The sequence below is a fragment of the Scyliorhinus canicula genome, chromosome 6 (assembly GCF_902713615.1).
Source record: "Scyliorhinus canicula chromosome 6, sScyCan1.1, whole genome shotgun sequence".
Classification (NCBI taxonomy): domain Eukaryota; kingdom Metazoa; phylum Chordata; class Chondrichthyes; order Carcharhiniformes; family Scyliorhinidae; genus Scyliorhinus; species Scyliorhinus canicula.
In genome coordinates, this window is record NC_052151.1 from 37,730,111 (window position 1) to 37,750,002 (window position 19,892).

Consider the following 19,892-nt stretch of genomic DNA (forward strand, 5'->3'; position numbering starts at 1 on the left):
CCCCCCCCCCCCCCCCCCCCTCACGACTCACACCCTTCACCCCTCCAACTTTCTGGAGGCCCCTTCATACCCACCATTCATGCCCCCACCCCTTTTTCATGGGCATGACCCTGCTCAGGCCCTGACCCTTGGCACTGCTGACTTGGCATTGCCACCCAGACACCTTGGCAGTGTCAGAGTGACAGTACAAAAAGTGGATAAATGGAGCTGGGTCACAGATCATTAATGATCTCACTGAAAGGCATTGCCTAGTCCTATGTAAGTTGTCACTTTATTCCTGGTTGAACATTTAACAAAAAAATGTTCTCCATATTCAACACAACTCTATCCAGCTCATGCATTTCCACTTATTTTAATTTTACAAGTGTTGCGGCAGTCATGATTGGTGCAGGATTATTACCGGATGCACTTTACTTTCGCACTTTAGTTACACAGATACACCAGTACATGAATCACTAAATACTGAAAAACATGATCTATGTAACATGGTCCATAGAGACAGGTCATGCTAAAACTTGCAGTTTAAAAAAAAAATCAGACTGCAGCTATAAAATGTGTCAAATCTCAACTATTTTACTCACAGTGACTCCCACATCTAGTTTATTGACAAGTAAAAGCACCGATTTGATATATCAGAGCAACTGAATAACAAACAAGATGGTAGCATTACAGTATCAGTTAACAAAGTGAAAATTAATAAAAATCCACTTGTGTTCCATCTAATATTGTTTAGGTTTAGGCGTCCCTTCCTTATGTTTCTTTTATCATCATGCAAGAGGCACAACAGCTAGAAAATGCAGATCAAAAACAAGGTTTTGAAACGCTAGACTAAAGTTTAAGTTTTTGATTAAAGAAAGCTATTCAAAAAGAGTTCCATATCCTACAGAACAGATAAACACAAACATTTAGTGACAGGGATCTTATCCATTAGCTGGAGAGGGAATCAGAGGCTCATGTCACCTTTATTCATTGAATTTACAATCATAGAATTTACAGTGCAGGAGGCCATTCAGCCCATCGAGTTTGCACCGGCCCTTGGAAAGAGCACCCTCCTTAAGCCCACACCACCACCCTATCCCCGTAACCCATCAATCCCACCAACATTTTTTGGACACGAAGGGCAATTTATCGTGGCCAATCCACCTAACTTCCACATTTGGACTGTGGGAGGAAACCGGAACACCAGGATGAAACCCACGCAGACACGGGGAGAACATGCAGACTCTGCACAGACAGTGACCCAAGTCAGGAATTGAACCTGGGACCCTGGAGCTGTGAAGCAACTGTGTTACCATGTTTTTAGGAAAGGCTAGCCAAATTAAATGCCACTCTGGTACTTCCTGGACATTGGGGCCTTCCCAGATTAAGGATGTCATGCCTTTTGAGAGCTGTTGGCCAGAGGTGCAGCACCTACCAGAGGCCTAGGTTTGCTGCTGGATCCCTGGCAGCAAATGAGTCATTGTGGATGGAGGTTGGGAACAAGGGTGGGTGGGTGGTGTGTGTGCATTCAACAGGCCCACCTTCATGATGCCACATCCCTTGATCGGAACGTAGTGTCTTTGAATGAGGGTCTCCCCCCTCCCAGAGCCTGTGTGCAACCCAGATGGGTTTACTTATTGTGCTCCCTGCATTGCAGGTCCCCTGCTTGTTGCTGCTTTAATACCAATTATATGAATTGAGATCCTCAGGGGCCTCAATTAGTAGTGGGGCTTAATGTCGATGGAGATTTGTAAGGCAAAGGGGGGTTCCACCTTCAAACCTGATTAAATGCCCTCCTGCCACTGAACCCGCCACAGGGGTGGGTATTAAATTTTGCCCCTTAAAAAGACCAATGTTTATTCCCCTTCATTGTTTTCTTCCTCCCACTTCTCAGGTCATAGAGCAATTGTGGCTATGATGTATGCTGCGTTGATGTCATGGCAATGGTCTTCAATGCACTCTCTCTCCCACCCTGGGAAAGTCCTTTCCCACCATCACACTTCTCACCCTGCACTCAGGAAAGAGAACCCTGATTAATAAGGGGATCGGGGTTATGGGGAGAAGGCAGGAGAATGGGGGTGAGAAAAATATCAGCCATGATTGAATGGCAGAGCAGACTCGATGGGCCGAGTGGCTTAATTCTGCTCCTATGTCTTATGGTCTATCCCACAGCATTTTGCTTTTCCTTGCTTGCTAGCAAGAATATGAGCTTGCTGACAATAGCACATCATTACGCAGCACAAATGACAAATATCAACTTAGAAAGACTAATGATTTCTAAACAAAAGGTTTAGAATTATTTAAAAATTATTCTGAAGGCACTTAATACAAGACAAATAGAACAAAGAAGAACAAGGAAAAATTACAGCACAGGAACAGGCCCTTCGGCCCGCCAAGCCTGTGCCGATCCAGATCCTCTATCTAAAACTGTCGCCTATTTTCTAAAGAACAAAGAAAATTTACAGCACAGGAGGAAAAATTGCAGCAAAGGAGAAAAATTACAGCACAAATAATAAAGATGCGCACTGTCATATATAGATTCAAAGCTCCCATCGATCCAAAGTTGCCAAAGCGGATTTTCCAGCTATTCAGAATGCTGAAGGTTAATGTTTGAGCTGCAATCTGCTGCAGGAAAGGATGAGGATTTGAGTAATTATCCTGTTGGCAACATAGGTGAACAACTACAGCCAAAATCAGTTACTTTGTTTTTGGCAGGGACTTGTGGGTCTTTGATAGACTCCGGAGGGTGCAGGCTTTATAAGGATGGCCCCTTTTCATTCTCCACTTTAGCAATCCCTCTTTCAGTGGTCAGGAGTGCTAACTGAAACATGCCATGTAGGCAGCACTGTAACTGGAGGAGTTGGCTCAGATGAGAACATTTGCTTGATCATTCTCTGCAGATGCCTATATATAAACTGCACTTGTGTTCACTGATGTATTTTGGAAGAAATTCAAAAAGCAATTTAAAGGGAGGGCAAATTAAGTGAGGCAAGGAGAAAGACAGTGGGAAAAGAAAGGCGGAATGTAGTTTTGTTATATAAATATATTATTACCATGTTCAGATCAGGATCACTTTGGCAGACAGCCTGAGGGGATTAAAGTCTATAGCCACAGGCTGAGTGGATGGGTGAGGTCAAAACGATATCATTCAAATTACATAACAGCCGCAAATAATTTAGTAGGACAAATAGTGACAGACTAAACTGGTGAATACAATCAGACGGAATTGTACATTTGCAATATTTCATTTAATAGGCAACATAAAAAACTTCCATTATCACTGAGTGAATATACTATTATGATATGCAACACTGAACTGAATGGGTATAGATAGTTCCAGGTTTTATTGCTATTTTGTACTAAATTAAGTTATCTCAGTCGCATCATTGGTGAGGTCATACAATAGCCCACAGGCAAGGGAGACCAGCCAAATGTCTCTTTTTTAACTGCTATCAACTGAGCTCTATTGGAAGTCTATAACAGGCAGAGAGGCAAGAGTACATCAAGCTAAGCGATGATGTCCAACAGTTAAATAGGTTATCAACATTTGCTGCAGAGGCTCATTTTGGTAAGTGTGCATAGCTCTCGAAGCACAGAACACAAAAAAATGGTGTGATCTTCAGGACAGTAACAACAAAAAATAAATCAGAAAAATAAAGTTGGGAAAGAAAATTAATCCTCTTAAAAGTGACTCCTAAATACCACTGGGCAGTCGTCACTGTTTCATGCAGTTTTTTTTAAACACTCTTCCACCTCCAAATTAAAAATTAAAATAATAAGAATCTTTTTTGTCACGGAGGCGCAAATTAACACTGCAATGAAGTTACTGTGAAAATCCCCCAGTCGTCACATTCCGACGCCTGTTCGGGTGCACAGAGGGCGAATTCAGAATGTCCAAATTACCTAACAGCACGTCGGGACTTTGCGGGAGGAAACCGGAGCGTGGGGAGAACGTGCAGATTCCGCACAGACAGTGACCTATGCTGGGAATCAAACCAAGGACCCTGGAGCTGTGAAGCAACAGTGTTAACTACTGTGCTACCATGCTGCCCACAGTAGCACTTCATCTGATAGTCTGAAGGTCATCAGTTTAAGCCCTACTCCAAATACTTGAGTACATAATCAAGGCTAACAGAATGCAGCACCAAGGGAATGCTGAACTGTTGGAAGGGCTGGATTTTGGGTGAGACATTAAATGAAGGCCGGTCTACCATCTTGGTTAGACATAAAAACTTTTGCACTGTTCAAAATAAGGCTGTGGAATTCTCACTGTGTCCTGGCCAACACTTATCCCTCAACAAATAAATCAGAAGTAAATTATCTGGTTATTTATTTAATTGCTGTTTGTGGGACCTTGATATGTTAAAATTGGCTGTTGCATTTCCATGCATTGCACAAAATTGCATCAATGGTCGCAAAGCACTTTAGGACACCCTAAGACAGTGAAAGGCACTACATAAATGTAAGTTATTTTTATTAACTAAACAATTAACTACTGTACTTCAAAGTAAAATAACATCGAAGTAAAATAACATCGAACAGTAAAAACACACTCCTCATAAGGAATTCCATTTATAAAATTAATTTGTAAAATTACCAGGCTAATAACCAGGATAGGATTAACTGCCACATAGAAAGGCATGGACTAGGTCAGGGTCAGTCAGCATGGTTTTGGTAAAGGAAAGTCTTGCCTCACAATGTGATTGAATTCTTTGAGGAAGTGACAAGAAGGGTTCATGAAGGTAGTGCAGTGGATGTGGTGTACATGGAGTTTAGCAAGGCATTTGACAAAGTACCACATGGCAGATTGGTCAAAAAAGTGAAAGCCCATGGGACACAGGGCAATGTGACAAACTGGGTAAAAAGTTAGCTGAGTAACAAGAAACAAAGGGTAATGGTTGATGTCTACTGTTGCAATTGGAAAGTTGTTTCAAGTGGTGTTCAACAGGGCTCAATGTTCGGACCCTTACTGTTTGTGTTATATATCAATTATTTGACGCGACCATGGGGAGCATGATTGGGAAGTTTGCAGATGACACAAAGATTGGTCGAATGGTGGACATGTAGAGGATAGTTATAATACCTAAAATGTTATAGGTGGGTTGGTGAACTGGCCGATAAAGTTATAGATGGAATTTAGCATAGAGAAGTGTACACATGGGAATATACTAACAGGGGTAGATGAGTGAGGGATCACAGGTCCCTAAAGGCAGCATTTCAAGCAGACAAGGTTGTAAAGAAAGCATATGGAATGCTCCCCTACAATGGCAGAGATATATAATGTAAAACTAAGTATATAATGTTGGAATTGTATAAAACACTGATGAGGCCACAACTGGAATATTGTGTGCAGTTCTGGTCACCACATTATAGGAAGGACGTAATTGCTCTGGAGAGAGTTCACAGGAGGTTTACAAGAATGTTGCCAGGGCTAGAAAAGTTGTAGCTATGAGGAGACATTGGATAGGTTGGGGTTATTTTCCTATGAACAAAGAAGGCTGAGGGTATTTGAGGTGTACAAAATTGTGAGGGGAAGAGAGTGGACAGGATAAATTGTTTTCCTTGGTGAAGAATTCTAGAACCAGGGGACAGAGATTCAAGATAAGTGGCAGAAGGTGTAGAGGGGACACGATGAAGAACTTTTTTACGCAGAGGGTAGTGGGAGTCTGGAATTTGCTGCCCGATGTGGTGGTGGAGGCAGAGATCCTAAATCCTTTTCAAAGGTACCTGGATCTGTACGGTAAGTGCTGTAAGCAACAGGGCTATGGACCGGGTGCAGGAAGGTGGGATTGAAAGGGTACCTGGGTGTCCTTGGGCTGACATGGACAAGATGGGCTGAATGGCCTCCTTCTGTCCTGTAACCTTTCTATGATTCTAACAAAACCCATAGATTTCACATATGACGATAGCCTGGATGAGCATGTTTTTTGGGACAGAGGACAAGAGTGTGAGGTGTGCGGGAGGGCCAGCAAACTATGTCCATATGTTTTGGGCATGCCCGAAGCTTAGGGGATACTGGCAGGGATTTGCGGATGTCATGTCCACGGTACTAAAAAGAAGGGTGGCGCCGAGTCCAGAGGTGGTGATTTTCGGAGTGTCGGAGGATCCGGGAGTCCGGGGGCGAGAGAGGCTGACGTATTGGCCTTTGCCACCTTGGTAGCCCGGAGATGGATCTTATTAGTGTGGAGGGACTCGAAGCCCCCAAAATCAGGGGTTTGGGTTAGTGACATGGCTGGGTTTCTCAGCCTTGAGAAAATTAAGTTCGCTCTGAGAGGATCAACGTTAGGGTTCATCCGGAGGTGGCAGCCGTTTATTGACTTCTTCGGAGAAAACTAAACTGTCAGCAGATTGAATAAGGGGGAGGGGGTTAGGGGTATGGGGAAGTTAGGCTATCATGTGTTTAGAGTAGGTGGGAACAATGGGAGATGGAGGGAAGTGTTACGCACCGTACATTTGTATTTGTATTGTTTAAAATCATAAATGCCTTACTAAAATTTTGTGTTTTTTTTAAACCTATAGATTTTACTGTGCCATAGCTCAGCTCATTCACATAACTATAGGTACGAATATGAGAGAGAAGACTGGTGGTATGAGTGTTAAAATTGTAAGCAAAACAAAGTTAAGTGAACAGATAATCAGAGCATTGGCATGGAGTGGCCATGAAAGCATGACATACTGTGACACAGGTGCTTAGAGAAAGCATCCAACATGAAGGTTAGTCAAGCATTAACATAGCATAGTAATGCCGCTGGGTCTGCTGTCTCTTTACTGCAGGAATATGAGCTGCTGAGTGTACTAATTGTCTGCCAAATTGAGAAAGGTTCATTTTAATCTGAGGATACATATCTCTCATGTGGCCTAATCTGACCAGAATCCCTCTTTAGGCCCTCTTCCAAACTTGTCAGGTAAAGGGATTCAATTGGGCAGTTCATTAGTGGCAATTATAGTGGTACAATGGTTCATCAAAATTCAAGGGTGGTATTTTCCAGCCCCCTCTGTTGCCGGGATTGTCCAGTCCTGCTGTAAGTCAATGGACTGCTGGCTCCAAATGTCTTTCTACAATTATGCAGGGCCAAGGTGAGGCCACACGTGGAATACTGGAAGCAATTTTAGTTTCCTTATCTGAGGAAGGATGTTCATGCTATAGAGGTCGTGCAGTGAAGGTTTACCAGACTGATTGCTGGGATGGCGGGACTGACATATGAGGAGAGATTGAATTGGTTAGGATCCGGTCTCTAATTCAAATGTATAGGCAGAATTCTCCAAACTTTCCTGCCAGATGGTGAATTGCCTCGGCTGGGGAAAACTTCTGGAAAAATCTAGAATAACATATTTGAGATAAAACTCAAGGAAACCATTAGCACATGCAGTTTGTTACCTTGTACATATTGGGAAATGAAATAGAAAGATGACAATTGGCATTGTAGAAATGAGCTAAAAGAAATTTAAATGATACCTTTGTATGTCCAGTCCATACATGCATCTGCTTCTTGGGAAGGTAACATTTCTCAGGTGGTTGACCAGATCGTAAATTGATTCCAAGATCCTGAGGAATGTGAAGGTATGACCTTCCTTGGTAGTCATACATATCTTTGACTGTAAAAAGATGGCACAACCTTTTTTAATGTCTTATTCATCAACTACAGGTTATCAGAAAGTTAAGTCAAAATTTTTTTTAAAATGTAGGTTGTGTAAAATGTGTATAACAATAGACAATGCTGAATAAACCACTAAATGGGCAGTTTTTCAAAAAAGATTATTGTAAATTCAGATGTATATGTAATTCTAAAAATTGGAATTTGAATGTCTGAGATTAAAAACAAAAAGCACCTGCAAACTTACTCGCTGAAAATTTAAAATGTGGAATTTAAGCATGATTCAGTTCACGATTACAAAGCTGATGTGGAGGCATTGTTTATTCTATACCGAGGTATATTCCACCTACACTCCTGAAAAAGCTGTTTCTCCTCTTTAGTACTGCAATCTGTAGATTATCTTCCATTTAAATCTGCAGCTTTTCAAAAAATAACTATATTCTCACCAATCGTAAATTTAATTCTTAGTTTCTCTGCAGCAATTATAGTTGAGACCCCCAGATGCCAATGGTTATGCAATTATTTTAAAAGTGACTCAAGGCGGGGCAGCACGGTGGCACAGTGGTTAGCATTGCTGCCTACGGCGCTGAGGACCCGGGTTCGAATCCCGGCTCTGGGTCACTGTCCGTGAGGAGTTTGCACATTCTCCCCGTGTCTGCGTGGGTTTCACCCCCACAACCCAAAAGATGTGCAAGATAGGTGGATTGGCCACGCTAAATTGCCCCTTAATTGGAAAAAATAATTGGGTACTCTAAATTTATTAAATAAAAAAAAAAGTGACTCAAGGCATCAAAGTAGGGTGCTCTTTCCAAGGGCTGGTGCAGACCCGATGGGCCGAATGGCCTCCTTCTGCACTGCATATTCTATGATCTATGAAAGCAAAATAAAAAGGATAAAAGACAGGCCTCAGGAACTGGGTCAGACTCTGGCCTTTTACCCCGGGATCTAGATTTAAATAGCCCAAGCCAATGAGATGAACGTCTGCTTTGCTGACAGTATGACCTGTATGAAATGAGTCGGGGCAGATTCCATCCAATCTACAATGTGGCAAGAACTTACAGTACAAAACTGTTTGGAATCTCTGTTTGGTCAAAAGGTGGTTGGTGTCGGAATGGGAAAACATATCTCACAGCTGCAGTGGGAAATGTCCTTTCAAAGTTGGGGGATGAGGGATGTTGTTGAATCGGAATATAAAGCTCTAATCTACACCTGGTGTGGTAGAGGTGACCTGCGAGTGATTAATGTTGAAACCTGATGCTTCAAATGAAAGAGTTTCATTCCCTCTCACTAACATCCCTCACCAAATAAGCATAATCTCTCATTACTCTTCAGGCACGTTTCCAGAAACATCAAAATAATCAACCAGGGTTAATTGTTAAACATCAGTAAATGCAGGGATGTTTAAGAAAACAGCAGCCAGTACTTAGGAGTTGTCAGAAGTTCCCAAAGATCTCCCTCAGTATTTCCGATCTCAAACAAGGTGTAACAAAATCCCTTATGCCCTTGTCTGCCTTAGTGGCAGGTAGGCAGGCAGATGTTGTCCTATGTTTGGAATTAACAATTACATTGTTTCTGGTTTCTCATCATTTACAATTATAATTACATTTTTACAGTTTCTCATTATTTTGACTATGTTCAAATCAAGGTAATTGTTTGATTTGAGCTTTCAGGCTACACGAAGTCACCTTATTTTTTAAATCATGTCTATGTTCAATATGCCAATGGTCAATCTCACCAGAGTAGAATTTCCTTCACTTGCGAATTCAGCAAAGTGACAGTGTACATGAAATGTCTAAATGCCATACCACCATGCCCTCCCCAACCAGAACAGAATGAGAGCAAGACCAGTATTATGAAGCACAAAAGGGGGAGAAAACAAATATTATAAAGGAGAAAATAAATCATGAATTGATAGGAGAGACATCAATTCTGGGTTTACTTTAATTATTGCCATTATTTATTGCCATTCCTTGCCGAATCAAGATTCTGTAACTCCTCCTCCAATAGCACGGTGGGTACACCACATGGGCTGCGTGGTGTTCAAGAAAGCAGCTCACCACCATCTTCTCAGGAGGTCATTAAGGATGGGCAATAAATGTTCTTTGCCATAGGCATCCACATCCCATGAACATCATTATTCGATTGTGCCATCTCATATGGTCTTTCAAATCAGGTTGTCTCAATCACAGGGAAGGCCATCTCTGATCCTTCCTTGCTTCCTTCCACACTCAGATCCTTCTTTCCACACCATTTCCTTCTGCAAACACTCCTAGAATAAAACCTCTCCTCACGTCACGGACAATGGTACTTCCAAAATCCCAAACGCCCAGCATTTGGCGCCCCGTTTGCTCCAATATTTCTGCTCTCTCTTACCCTGCTACAAAGCCCATCTCCAGTTTCATATTAAAGTTGCAAACAACATCCTATATGACTGTTAACGTGATCAGTCTTCTCAACGTGTCTGCAGCCATGACGGAGTGAGACTGCCTTCACTTGCTACTGTTCTCATTCATTCAGTCATCGCCAGGGAATCTCCTGCAATTATTTCTGATCCATCCCGCACTGTTACCTCCAGGTTCCACTAAGAAGTTCTCGCCCTCCCCTCCTATTTCACACCCCACCGTTGATAGTTGTTTGGTCATCTATCCTAATATCTAACGCAGTTCAGTGTTAAATTTTGCCTGAAGTGTCTTGAATGCTTTACTATATTAAAGATCCACAATCTTATCAAATCCCTACTTCTTCTTATAAGTCCTATGTTCCTATGTGATAAATAAATGGAAGCTGCTGTTGAGAAATTCCATTAGCCTATTTTTTCAATGAAAAGAACTCAATGCACGTGTAATTATTAACATTAACATGATGTGGATATTTAAGAATTAGTCCCTCCCAACGGTTAGAGTTGCCACCCTCTCTGAAAATACAAACAAATAAAAATAGATGCATTACGGTGAAGGATTGTTTTCTCTTCAGCAGGTTTCTCATCTTCTTGTTTGCCTTTCTTCTGTCTTTTTGCTATAATCTCATCGAGTTCTTTCTGTTCTTCCTGTAGAAATAACCAGTTTTCCATATTACAAAAGATTGAATTGTGAACTATAGTGACAATTAACTCACTTACATTGGTTAGATGTTCTGCGGAGAATGAGGTATAACCGGGAACATTTACACACCAATAATCTAATTAAGAACATTACGTTACATACAAACTGTTAGAACAAAGTTCAAATGATTTAGAATTGGCATCTGAATCCCAAGGACAAATAAACGCTTTAAAATTATTTTGTCATTTTTAAGTATACTGTGTGTGAACTTACTGCAGTGGCTCTATAATTTATATAATTCATAATTGGCAGGAGGTGCCAGTGAAGAACACTGATTAATACTGCACTCTATATTGTTTACAGTGAGGATAGGGTGGCTCTGTGGCGCAGTGGTAGCGCCACTACCATTGGACCAGAAGCTCTGCGTTCAAGTCCAACACAAGAACTTGTTGACCATGGTAGGGCGGCACGGTGGCACAGTGGCTAGCATTGCTGCCTCACAGCGCCAGGACCCAGGTTGAATTCCGGCCTTGGGTGACTGTCTGTGTCGGAGTCTGCACGTTCTCTCAATATCTGTGTGGGTTTCCTCCGTGTGCTTCGTTTCCTCCCATAGTCTGAAGATGTGCAGGCCAGCTGCATTGGCCATGCTAAATTGCACCTTAGTGTCCAAGTGGGGTCGTGGGATAGGGTGGGAGAGTGGGCCTAGATAGGGTGCAGACTCAAAAGGCCTCCTTCTGCACTGTAGGGATTCTATGGTTTCATGTAATCACCTCAGGAATTCTTCTACCACTTCCCCACGATGTCCCAAAAGTGAAAAAAATTTGGGTGTGATGATACACTAAAAGAAATAGTCCTAATGAGAGTAAGCGGGGAAAATACAGTTTTTTTTTCATGTAGTCTAAAGCTAACATATAATTTGCCTCCAAGATATATTCAATTGGATGCCAACTTGTTACTGAAGGGGACTTCCATTCTTTAGACTCAGCTACTCCTTGATTCCAGTACAGTAGTTATCAGAGACAATAGAAGGGCAGCACGGTGACGCAGTGGTTAGCACTGCTGCCTCAAGGCACCAAGGACCCGGGTTCGATTCCAACCCCGAGTTACTGTCAGTGTGAAGTTTGCACATTCTCAGCATGTCTGCTTAGTTCTCACCCCCCACAACCCAAAAAGATGTGCAGGGTAGGTGAATTGGCCACACTAAATTGCTCCTTAACTGGAAAAAAAGAATTGGGTACGCTAAATTTATTTTTAATAGAGTTTATAGAAGCAATATTATATTTCAGAAAAGTGGGAATGAGTATTTAAGTCATATGCGGATCAAGCCAGTAGAAGAGCCACATTTTAAAGTATTTGTTTCCCAACTAATGTCACTACTGCACGCTTATTGAGTTTATTTAAAGAAATATATCGAGCAAAATTCAAAGTAAATATCCAGAAAACACATTCGCAAGTGCTATTCATAGAATTTACAGTGCAGGAGGCCATTCGGCCCATCGAGTCTGGACTGGCTCTTGCAAAGAGCACCCTACTTAAGCTCACACCTCCACCCGGTTCCTGTAACCCAGTAACTCCACCTAACCTAAGGACAATTTAGCGTGGCCAATCACCTAACCTGCACATCTTTGGACTGTGGGAGGAAACCGGAGCGCCCGGAAGAAACCCACGCAGACAAGGGGAGAAGGTGCAAACTCCGCACAAACAGTGACTCAAGCCGGGAATCGAACTTGGGACCCTGGAGCTGTGAAGCAACTGTGCTAATCACTGTACTACCATGCTGCCCACAATTTGCAAACAAGCAATATTTACTGGTCCATTTTCCCATACCTGCAGCAAAATGCTGCCCATCACCTTCAGTAATATGTCTTACATTATTGGAGAAGAGGAAACTAACGTTTTGAGTCCAGATGACTGACAAAGCTAGAGAGAACTGGAAATCCAGTTCCAGTTCTCTCTAGCTTTGACAAAGAGCCATCCAGACTCGAAATGTTAGTGCCCTTCTCTCTCCACAGGTGCTGTCAGACCTGTGGAGATTGTCCAGTATTTTCTGTTTTGGTTTCAGATTCCAGCATCCCCAGTAATTTGCTTTTGTCTTACCTTATTGCTGTGTTATGCATTTGAATAAAAGTAATTACATATAATACTAGAATAATTGACTTTATAAATCTCTGTCAATAGAAATTGTACAAATTCAGGCTTAGAGAGATGTGCCATAATCTATTACATCTATGTTAAGCAGGCTCTTGTTTTAATTAATAAAGTCAATAAAATATTTTGCAAGTTGACATTTACACTCTTCTGTCACAATAAAATTCGACATGCTATTTTAGTCAAAACATTGACACCTCTTTTGGCAGGCCAAATATTTTTGAGCAGAGTAGGGACAATATGTGAATTTTAAACGGCTTGCTGTCGACTGTGTAAAGTTTTTCCACAGCATCTCTGCAGCAATTCAAAGCTAAGTTTTGTATGCTCATTAGTAAAGTTGCCATAGTCCCAGGTGGCCACAGGCTGCTTTCCCCTTTGAGGGGGGAGAGCTGACTGGTGGTGATTTAACCTGAGGATCACCCCACCTCAGGCGACGGGCAAGGTTGAGAAGGTGGTGCCTTCATGAATAACCACAGCTGGTATTAGTAAATGGCAGGTCAGCAGGACCTCTGAATCCTTCAGAGAAATCAATTTAAGCACATCAATTTTTTTTTACTGCTGCATGTTCACATAGCTGAGATTGGTGCTCAGGATTCTTTCTCCCACACTGTAAGTGTCTGCGATTGTGTATTTCACTGCCGCTAAGGGAAAACTGCTGGAGGAAGCCGATCTGAGACAGGCACTGTCCAATGCCCCCCCTAATGGTCAAATCAAACACAACAGGGCACATGCCTACTCCTGCGAGCAGTGAAGCAATGTATAGGTACATCTCATAGAGCAGACCTGATTTGCAACAAATACTGAGACAGGTTCAGCTTTAGATGTACAATTGCCAATTATTTGGCAAGATATCCCCATTCCAAAATGTGTATTCCAGCTGGAAAACAAACTACTTTTCTAACTTGCAAAGGCAGTTATTGTCGAGTATCATTGCTAGAAAACAAAAAGCAACTTCAGTTTTCCAGGCTGTTCAGTTATTGTATATTTTACTGAACCACATGTAAATCTTAAATTCACTCAACTTTTCCTTCTGTGCAAAGGCTAAAGTAAGTAGATAACTAACCTCTGAAGGTTTAGCCACATCCTTTTCATCCACATATTTTGCCCAAGGCCCCTGAAAGCCATCAATATTTGCTGGGTCGGGCTCTTTTAATTTCTTTCTTTTTTCTGTTTTCTTTTTACCAGACTCAAACACTGTAAGCCCTGCATGAGTTTAAATAAATATAAATGGCAAGTTAGCACATACCAAACTAGGCATTGCAAATCCATATCAACTAACACTGTCTTTTTTCAAAAAGGCACATGACGTTCAGCATAGTTTCAAATTCATTGTTTTGCAAGTACAAAGTAAGGATTAAAGCAGAGTTGCACATCATTAGCAAATTAAAGCAAATAAAAACAGCAATCACTTCATCACATGCCAATTACCATTGAAATAAATGGTATTAAGTTGTAGGGTCAGAGGTTGACAGCATGAAAACAGGCCCTTCAGCCCGACTTGTCCATGCTGCCCAGTTTTTACCGCTAAGCTAGTCCCAATTGCCCACATTTGGCCCTTATCCCTCTTTACCCATAGAACTGTCCAAATGCTTTTTAAAAGACAAAATTATACCCACCTCTAGTACTGCCTCTGGCAGCTCGTTCCAGATACTCACCACCCTGTGTGTGAAAAAACTGTCCCTCTGGGCCCTTTTGTATTTCCCCCCTCTCACCTTAAACCTATGCCCTCTAGATTTAGACTCCCCTACCTTTGGGAAAAGATGTTGCCTATCTACCTTATCTATGCTCCTCATTATTTTATAGATCTCTATAAGATCACCCCTAAGCCTCCTACACTACAGGAAAAAAAGTCCTAGTCTATCCAGCCTCTCCTTATAACTCAAACCATCAAGTCCCGGTAGCAACCGAGTAAATCTTTTCTGCACTCTTTCTAGTTTAATAATATCCTTTCTATAATAGGGTGACCAGAACTGAACACAGTCTTCCAAGTGTGGCCTTACTAATGTCTTGTGCACTTCAACAAGAAGTCCCAACTCCTGTATTCAATGTTCTGACCAATGAAACCAGGCATGCCGAATGCCTCGTTCACCACCCTGTCCACTTTTAAGGAGCCATGCGCCTGTACTCCTGGATCTCTTTGTTCAATAACTCTCATCAACCCTACATTAACTGAGTAGGCCCTGCCCCGATTCGATCTACCAAAATAAAGAAACAGATCCAAATCCAGATCCATCAACAGCACAACCTTTTCAGCTAGCATCTGGAAGACCTCTGAAGTTGCTTCCCTCACCTAGAAGATCATCAGGTTTCTGAAAGTTTTTCTAAAGGGTGCTTTAGAAGTAAAGTATTTCCATCCCCGTGATAGTGATTCCCTTTAAAGCAGTACTGAAGGGCTTAAATAATTATTTGGGTGTTTGTAATGCTGAGTTTGCATCGCAGTGCTGTGTGCCCCCTGCCTGTCAGCAAATAAACTACAATTAAACATTACACCATCAATGTTTCATTCAAGCAAGACACAAAAGGCTTGAGCAATTCTCTGCCACATCGGTCTTGAGCCGAGATATAACCTTTGTGAATATGTCATGAAACCTATGCTACCCAACATAAAGCATTCAGTTGTGTGCTACTGGAAATGCACTCAACATATCAATCTGACGCCGCCGATGTGGACACAGGACTTTAAGTTTGAATTGTAATGGGAAATTAATTAAGTATTTTTCTAGCAGCATCGATGGCACCCAAATCAAACATTTTAACACTACACTAAAAGAAAGAAATCAGAACTCAGTAACTGCTGACGGGTGTTGTGCTTTTAGGGTTTCACCAGTTTTCTCCTGATCTCATATCCACTTGTTTTTTTTATATTTTTAAATAAATTTAGAGTGCCCAATTCATTTTTTCCAATTAAGGGCCAATTTAGCGGGGCCAATCCACCTACCCTGCACAGCTTTGGGTTGTGGGGGCGAAACCCACGCAAACACAGGGAGAATGTGCAAACTCCACACGGATAGTGACCCAGGGCCGGGATCGAACCTGGGACCTCGGCGCCCTGAGGCAGCAGTGTTTACCACTGTGCCGCCCTCATATCCACTTGTTTGCCTCGAACTAGCTCATGCTCCTAAATAGCTTTGTTTTGGTTTTAATTTCGGTCACTTCCAGACTAATTATATTGCCATTTGCAAACTGGAACACATCCCACTTCCACAGCAATCTGGTTTGTCAATGACAGCGTGAACTTTTCACAGGGGCTTTTCACAGTCACTTCATTGAAGCCTACTTGTGACAATAAGCGATTATTATTATTAACACTCTGGATTCTTGGCAAGGTCAAGTTAAGGCTGTTCGAATAGTGATCATTGGTAGTAGGGGCTCGTTTAGCTCATTGGGCTAATCGCTGGCTTTTAAAGCAGACCAAGCAGGCCAGCAGCATGGTTCGATTCCCGTACCAGCCTCCCCGGATAGGCGCCGGAATGTGGCGACTAGGGGCATTTCACAGTAACTTCATTGAAGCCTACTAGTGACAATAAGAGATTTTCATTTCATTTTCATTCCAGACACCTACTCGAGTAGAACTAAGAACTTTCCAGGATAAAAAACAAAATTTGCCATTTTCCTTGTTCATTTTAAAAACAGTTGTTTGGTATGGGAAGGACTTTTAAATGACTGGAAGAATAACCACCCCCATTCCTGCTCCCCTCTCAAACACCTCCTTCCCTTAGCAGCTGACAGTGATCAACTCTTTAAAGTGAAGAATAAACAGACCCCATCTCTTTTGGAACCCCTCAATCGCCCCCTCAAGGTAAACTTAACCTTCTCAAGATACAGAAACACCATTACGTCCCCCAGCATACTGAGGCACAGGGTGGAGAAGCTGACCTCCATCCCAACAGGACACACCTGCGAGAAACCAGCGAGGCAACCTTGCCTGCAGCTCCGGCAGGGTCAACACCCCAAAACTGGCCCACAGGGGGCTGGACTCCAAGTCCCAGTGCAGAACTGTTGACATGGTGCTGAAAAAAAGTCCAAAATATCTCCAACTTTGGACAGGACCAGAACCGGTTTGGCCTGGCCTCTCCCACACCGCTCACAAGTGTCCTCCACCCCCTCAAACAACTGGCTCATCTTTGACCTCGTCAGGTGCGCCCTTTGCACCACCTTGAATTGTAATAACCCCAGTCTAGTGCATGAAGTTGAGAGATTCACCCTTCACAACACCTCACACCACAACCCCTCCTCCAGTGCCACCCCCAGATCGTCCTCCCGCCTTAACACCACCTCTCCAACCACATCACCAACAACACCCCAACAACAAAATTGAGGAGGATGGTGTCACCAGAAACACCGTGCAGGATATACCTAAAGGCCACCTGCACGGAATCCCAAACATTTGTGGCAACTCCTCCAAACTCGCAAAGTGCCCTTCCAGAAATAAGCCCTTCATTTTCATTACCCCCAGATCCTCCCAGTCGCAAAACCTAGTACCCATATCTCGCTGGCTCAAACAATTGATTCTCTCGGATCAGCATCCACTTTGACCCCACCCCCAACTTAAAATGCTGCCAAAATTACCTCCATAGCTTCAGTGTGGCCACCGTCACCGGACTACCCGAATATTTCCCTGGGGCAAATGGGAGCGCTGCCATTACCACGCCGCAACACCGAGCCCCTACAAAAGCCCGTCTCCATCTTCACCCACACCCACCCCTGCAACTTCTCGCCGTTGGCCACCCAATAATAATACATCAGATTCAGCAGAGCCAAACCCCCTGACTGTCGCCCTCTCTGAAGCACTGTCTTCCAAATCCGTGCTACCATACCTGCCCAGACAAACAACGACAATATCAACTGTTCCACCCCCATAAAAGTGCTTTCGGTAAGAAGACCGGTAAACACTGGAATAAAAGCAAAAACCGAGGGTGGCACGGTGGTGCAGTAGTTAGCACTGCTGCTTCACGGCAACGAGGACCCGGGTTAGATCCCAGGTCACTGTCCGTGTCTGCATGGCTTTCAAACCCACAACTCAAAGATACGCAGAGTAGGTGGGTTGGCCACATTCATTGGTCCTTAATTGGAAAAAAAGAAAAACCGCGGCAAACATTCACCTTTACTGCCTGTACCCGGCCTGCCAATGATAGAGGGAGGCTGTCCCACCTCAACAAATCCACCTTGACCCTCCCCACCAGGCTCATCAAATTCAATTTACGGAGCCTGGCCGAATCGCGAGCCCCCTGCTGCCCAGATGCCTGAAGTGAGTGGTCGCCACACAGCAATCCACCCCAAGCCAGCACCCGTCCCTGGCTGGGAGACCAAAGAGCTCCTCGGCACAATGGCCAGAGGTCCTATCGTCAGCGCAAACAGAAGAGATTATATGGGACACACCTGTCTCTTTCCCCTATCCAGCTGAAAATATCCCGAGTTCACCTCATTCATACAGACACTTTCCTTCAGTTACTTATACCATAAACTGACCCACTCAACAAACTTAGACCCAATCCCCAAACCATTCCAACACTGCAAACAAATAATTCCATTCTACTCGATCAAATGCCTTCTCCGCAACCAGTACCACTTCCACCTCCTCCTCCCCTCCTTCTGATGGGGAGAGTACCATGTTTAGCAGGCGCCACACATTCGAGGACAACTACCTACCCTTTATAAACCCCACCTGATCCTCTCCAACCACATGTGGGAGGCACTGCCCCAGCCTAAGTGGCAACACTTTGGCACGAATCTTGGCATCCACATGTAACAGTGATATTTTTTAATTTTAAAAATAAATTTAATGTACGCAATTCATTTTTTCCAATTATGGGGCATTTAGAGTGTTCAATCCACCTATCCTGCACATCTTTGGGTTGTGGGGGCGAAACCCACGCAAACACGGGGAGAATGTACAAACTCCACACGGACAATGACCCAGAGCCGGGATCGAACCTGGGACCTCGGCGCCGTGAGGCAGCAGGGCTAATCACTGCGCCACCGTGCTGCCTTGTAACCGTGATATTGGCTGATTCAACCCAGGGTCACTGTCCGGGTCCTTATCCTTCGTCAACAAAAGCAAACTAGATGCCCATCATCTCCGGAAGTGGCCAGTTAGCTACCGGGTCCTCAAATATCTCCACCAACATCCTGTCCGAAAACTTCTTACAAAATTCCACCGAGAACCCATCCAACCCCGATGCTTCACTCGTTTGCATTTTCCCTATCGCCGTCCGATACCCCTCAATCCCCCAATGGCTCCCCTCCAACCCTGTCCTCTTCCACTGTGGGACACTCCAGCCCCGCCAAAAACTCCCTCTTATCTGACTCATCCTCCGGAGGCTCCGACTTATACAACCTATTATAAAACTCCTCAAATGCCCTATTCTCCTGCTCTGGCACAGTCATCAACCCTTCACCCCATCCCGGACCTGAACAATCTCCCAGAAGGCCATCTGCCAGCGGAGCTGGCCTGCCAGCAAGCGACTGGCCTTCTCCCCGTACATCACACCCTTCGCCCGCCTCAACTGGCATACCGCTTTCCATATGGTCAAGAAGTCAAACCGTATTCGCAGTTCCTTTTTACTGACCAATGGTTCCTGAATGAGAGTTTCCTCATGCTTCTCATCAACATTCTAAATTCTGTCGACCAACCGCTGCCGTTCATCTCTTGTCTCCCTCTCGAGCTGCGCCTTATACGAGATGACCTCGTCCCCTTGCCACCGCCTTCAGCATCTCCCATACCACCAACGCGAGAGCTCCCCATTTTTATTGAACCACACATAATCGTCATTCACCTTTGCCATCCTCCCACAACAACCCGGCCTCTGTGCAGGCTCCTTCTCCAAGCCCACATCCATCTAGTACGGAGCGTGATCTGAAATAACAATCGCCGAGTATTCCGCTTTCCTCACCCTGGGCAACAACAACCCCCCCATAATAAAGAAATCAATCCTCGAATATACATTTTGCACTGGCGATAAAAAGAATACTCTTTACCCCCTGGATGCAAGAATCCCCACGGGTCTGCTCCCATCTCCTTCGGAAACACTGCCCCCCCCCCCCCCATCCCCCCCATCAAAGGGGTGAAAAAGCACGGCTTAGATCGATCCATCTTCGGATGCAACACTGTGTTTAAATCCCTACATAA

The 19,892-nt window shown here is 43.6% G+C and overlaps 1 protein-coding gene across 1 annotated transcript in view; it reads right to left on the reverse strand.

Moving 5' to 3' along the window:
• Window positions 1–19,892, reverse strand: part of cdc40 (cell division cycle 40 homolog (S. cerevisiae)) — a 203,538-nt gene that overhangs the window by 98,193 nt on the left and 85,453 nt on the right. Inside the window, exons 5-7 of the mRNA XM_038801008.1 lie at window positions 13,827–13,966; window positions 10,524–10,620; window positions 7,358–7,575 (exon numbers count right to left, since the gene is read on the reverse strand). Of these exons, the coding sequence (XP_038656936.1) occupies window positions 7,358–7,575; window positions 10,524–10,620; window positions 13,827–13,966 (455 nt within the window). The remainder of the gene's footprint in view (window positions 1–7,357; window positions 7,576–10,523; window positions 10,621–13,826; window positions 13,967–19,892) is intronic.